General features: G+C 46.8%; 1 protein-coding gene across 1 annotated transcript in view; it reads left to right on the top strand.

The window, feature by feature from the left end:
• Positions 1-5,000, top strand: part of pde5ab (phosphodiesterase 5A, cGMP-specific, b) — a gene marked incomplete at its 3' end in the record, with an annotated part of 19,491 nt that overhangs the window by 8,904 nt on the left and 5,587 nt on the right. The window contains exons 4-7 of the mRNA XM_084461160.1: positions 132-221; positions 541-612; positions 1,155-1,244; positions 1,464-1,601. Coding sequence (XP_084317286.1) covers positions 132-221; positions 541-612; positions 1,155-1,244; positions 1,464-1,601 — 390 coding nt within the window. The remainder of the gene's footprint in view (positions 1-131; positions 222-540; positions 613-1,154; positions 1,245-1,463; positions 1,602-5,000) is intronic.

Here is a 5,000-nt window from a genome sequence, read left to right as displayed (position 1 = left end):
CTACTTTACTAAAGCATAATAGTGATTGATCAAATCCATCAAGCTTTAGTTATGAAGCACATTTCATAGTGTTTGTTCTTGTGTGTGTGTGTGTGTGTGTGTGTGTGTGTGTGTGTGTGTTTATCCCCTAGGACCCAAGGTTCAATGCGGAGGTGGATCAGATAACTGGCTACAAGACCCAGAGCATCCTCTGTATGCCTATCAAGAACCACAGAGAAGAGGTACACACACACACACACACACACACACACACACACGTGACAGGTGACTTGCGTGAACAGGTGCTACCACTCACCAACGCGGAGCCACACGGAGCAGACCGAACAGTCCGTCTCGACCTGCAACGATAAAGACGGCGGTTCGGGCTGCGATCTCGCCGGCCCATCAAACGGAATCCGCTTCGAAGCGAGCGCTTCACCAATTCGCCTTCTTTCATCCCGGTCCATCCTTTGTGGCGGCAGACAGGGTTTTTTGATGGATTCTCTGCGTGCGTGCGATTGATCTGCGTTTTTTCCATTCCCTCGCTCGCTCCTCTCCCAGGTGGTGGGCGTGGCGCAGGCCATCAACAAGAAGAGCGGAGAGAGCGGCATGTTCACCGAGCAGGACGAGAAGGTAGACCGGGCCCCAATTAGCGCTTGAATCGCGCTCCGTTTATCATTGATCTGTTCTTTTCTGTTCTCTATCTCTCTGTTCTCTCTCTCTCTGTTCTCTCTCTCTCTCTCTGTTCTCTCTCTCTCTCTCTCTCTCTCTCTGTCTCTCTTCATTTTTCAATTCGATTCAAAGGGTTTTCGTGGTACGGGAATCATTGACAAAGCAAAATATCACGAAAAACGCAAAAAATCTCTCTCTTTTGTCCCTGTCTGTTCTCTCTCTCTCTCTTTCTCTCCCTCTCTCTCTCTCTCTCTCTCTCTCTCTCCCTCTCTCTCCCTCTCTCTCTCTCTTTCTTTCCCTCTCTCCCTCTCTCTCTCTCTCTCTCTCTCTCCCTCTCTCTCTCTCCCTCTCTCTCTCTCTCTCTCTCTCTCTCTCTCTTTCTTTCCCTCTCTCTCCCTCTCTCTCTCTCTCTCTCTCTCTCTCTTTCTTTCCCTCTCTCTCCCTCTCCCTCTCCCTCTCTCTCTCTCTCTCTCTCTCTCTGTCTCTCATGGCGTTCCTCTCAGGACTTCTCGTCCTACCTGGCCTTCTCCGGCATCGTGCTGCACAACGCGCAGCTCTACGAGACCTCGCAGCTGGAGAACAGACGCAACCAGGTGTGTGTGTGTGTGTGGTGTGTGTGTGTGTGTGTGTGTGTGTGTGTGTGTGTGTGTGTGTGTGTGTGTGTGTGTGTGTGTGTGTGTCGAAGGGAGGGGGTGCTGGTGTTAGTTCATGCGGTCATAAGCGTGTACGCTCAAAAATGTGTGTGTGTGGGTGTGTGTGTGTGGTGTGTGTGGTGTGTGTGGTGTGTGTGTGGTGTGTGTGTGTGTGTCTAGGTTCTGTTGGACCTGGCCAGTCTGATCCTGGAGGAGCAGCAGTCTTTGGAGGTTCTGCTGAGGAAAATCGCCGGAACCATCCTGTCCTTCATGCAGGCCCAGGGATGCACCGTCTTCATCGCCGACGGAGACGCCATGGTGACCGCACACACACACGCACACACACACACGCACACTCACACATCACACACAAGTGCTCATATTGCCAGATTCTCTCTCTTTCTCTCTCTCTCTCTTACACACAAAGAAAGAGAACAAAATAAAAACGCAGAAGATGAAAAGGAAAGTGCGAGCACTCCGACCGCCGACGTGTGTGTGTGTGTGTGTGTGCGGTCCGCCCCGTTGGCCCCGTTGAGTTTCACAGCGAGCGAAATAACTCTTGACAAGCAGAGGATAAAAGAGAGAGGGATGATGATAAAAGGATGAGAGGAGGAGGAGGAGGGGGGGGGTGTTGTTTACCATCCCGCTCTGCCTCTCTGCTTCCCCTTCGCTCTGGTACACGGCAATCTGCGACAATTTCCGTCTGCTGCTCCATTTATTGCGCTGTGTGTGTGTCGACGTGTGTGTATGCAAAGATTCTGAGGGAAAAGTATCCCTTCAAGACCAAAAACTATCCCTTTAAGACCAAAACTATCCCTTTAAGACCAAAACTATCCCTTCAAGACCAAAACTATCCCTTTAAGACCAAAACTATCCCTTCAACACCAAAACTATCCCTTCAAGACCAGAACTATCCCTTTAAGACCAAAACTATCCCTTCAAGACCAAAACTAGCCCTTCAAGACCAAAACTATCCATTTAAGACCAAAACTATCCCTTTAAGACCAAAACTATCCCTTTAAGACCAAAACTATCCCTTTAAGACCAAAACTATCCCTTCAAGACCAAAACTAGCCCTTCAAGACCAAAACTATCCCTTCAAGACCAAAACTATCCCTTCAAGACCAAAAACTATCCCTTCAAGAGCAAAACTATCCCTTCAAGACCAAAACTATCCCTTTAAGACCAAAACTATCCCTTTAAGACCAAAACTATCCCTTCAAGACCAAAACTAGCCCTTCAAGACCAAAACTATCCATTTAAGACCAAAACTATCCCTTCAAGAGCAAAACTATCCCTTTAAGAGCAAAACTATCCCTTCAAGACCAAAACTATCCCTTTAAGACCAAAACTATCCCTTCAAGAGCAAAACTATCCCTTTAAGACCAAAACTATCCCTTTAAGACCAAAACTATCCCTTCAAGACCAAAACTATCCCTTTAAGACCAAAACTACTCTTCAAGACCAAAACTATCCCTTTAAGACCAAAAATATCCCTTCAAGACCAAAACTATCCCTTTAAGACCAAAACTATCCCTTTAAGACCTTATTGTGACGTGTGTATAGTGTGTATAGTGTGTGTTGGCGTGTGTGTATGCAAAGATTCTGAGGGAAAAGTATCCCTTCAAGACCAAAACTATCCCTTTAAGACCAAAACTATCCCTTCAAGACCAAAACTATCCCTTTAAGACCAAAACTATCCCTTTAAGACCAAAACTATCCCTTCAAGACCTTATTGTGACGTGTGTATAGTGTGTATAGTGTGTGTTGGCGTGTGTGTATGCAAAGATTCTGAGGGAAAAGTATCCCTTCAAGACCAAAACTATCCCTTTAAGACCAAAACTATCCCTTTAAGACCAAAACTATCCCTTTAAGACCAAAACTATCCCTTTAAGACCAAAACTATCCCTTTAAGACCTTATTGTGACGTGTGTATAGTGTGTATAGTGTGTGTTGGCGTGTGTGTATGCAAAGATTCTGAGGGAAAAGTATCCCTTCAAGACCAAAACTATCCCTTTAAGACCAAAACTATCCCTTCAAGACCAAAACTGTCCCTTTAAGACCAAAACTACTCTTCAAGACCAAAACTATCCCTTCAAGACCAAAACTATCCCTTCAAGACCAAAACTATCCCTTCAAGACCAAAACTATCCCTTCAAGACCAAAACTATCCCTTCAAGACCAAAACTATCCCTTTAAGACCAAAACTATCCCTTCAAGACCAAAACTATCCCTTTAAGACCAAAACTATCCCTTTAAGACCAAAACTATCCCTTCAAGAGCAAAACTATCCCTTTAAGACCAAAGCTACCCTTTAAAGACAAAAACTATCCCTTTAAGACCAAAACTATCCCTTTAAGACCTTATTGTGACGTGTGTATAGTGTGTATAGTGTGTGTTGGCGTGTGTGTGTGTATGCAAAGATTCTGAGGGAAAATGTCCCCTTCAAGACCAAAACTATCCCTTTAAGACCAAAACTATCCCTTCAACACCAAAACTATTCCTTTAAGACCAAAACTATCCCTTTAAGACCTTGTGACGACACAGACGGACCCGTGGCGTTCCCGAGACGGGCCGTTCAAGGTCTCGTCTGTCCAACAATGGAGAAGCTGTTGTGTTTTCCCGGTAGCCGGGGCGTAGCGTGAAGTACCATTGTAATACGGAGCATGAATAGACGCATTCATGGTCTCGCTCGGTCACAGAGCGGCCATCGCCAAGCACTCGTTTGTTCCGCCTGCCGTAGTTTCGAAGGGAAAGTGAACAGTTGTGTTGGAAACGTGGGTAGGTTGTTTAGATTCGGGTTGTGAGTCAGTGTGGTACACGAGGTCATGGGAGCGGTGGTGTTAGTGGAAAATGAATGATGTGGTTCCTCTCGGGGATGGCGTATACACATGCGCACCACACACACACACACACACACACACACACACACACACACACAAACACCCCCACACCCACTTAATCGCCATCTTATTTCACCGACCCTCCATTATCTGTCCTCTCCTCTCCGCTCATCATCCGTCCTCTCCTCTCCCCTCATCATCCGTCCTGTCCTCTCCGCTCATCATCCATCCTCTCCTCTCCCCTCATCATCCGTTCTCTCCTCTCCGCTCATCATCCGTCCTCTCCTCTCCCCTCATCATCCGTCCTCTCCTCTCCTCTCCCCTCATCATCCGTCCTCTCCTCTCCGCTCATCATCCGTCCTCTCCTCTCCCCTCATCATCCGTCCTCTCCTCTCCGCTCATCATCCGTCCTCTCCTCTCCCCTCATCATCCGTCCTCTCCTCTCCCCTCATCATCCGTCCTCTCCTCTCCGCTCATCCGCTCATCATCCCCGTGCAGCAGGAAGGAGACGGCGTCAGGCGGCTAAAAGCTTTTTTCCGCCGCGCAATTTGCAGCAAAGCGACAGCGAGGGCCGTGAATTCCGAGTGAGTGAGTCACCGAGTCAGAATTAGAATCCGTTGTATTCGTAGTTGTCGTCGTTTTTTCAACATACTGGGAACTTGGTATTGGGCACGGTGGACATGGAGACCATGTTGGACAGGGGGTGAGACAGGACGTAAAAAATATTTTATTTTTTATTTGTATTTTATTTCAGGAAGTAAAAAATTCTAGTGCAAAATGGGAAAAGATAAATAAAATAAAAAAAACAATATACAAAAAGTAGTGCGGTCAAGGTATATACAGTGACTATGCAGAGTGTAATGTGTGTGTGAGT

This window comes from Borostomias antarcticus, assembly GCF_949987555.1.
Source record: "Borostomias antarcticus genome assembly, chromosome: 37".
Taxonomy (NCBI): Eukaryota; Metazoa; Chordata; class Actinopteri; order Stomiiformes; family Stomiidae; genus Borostomias; species Borostomias antarcticus.
The sequence above is the reverse complement of the archived record's forward strand: the minus strand, read 5'-3'. Positions and strand labels throughout refer to the sequence as shown.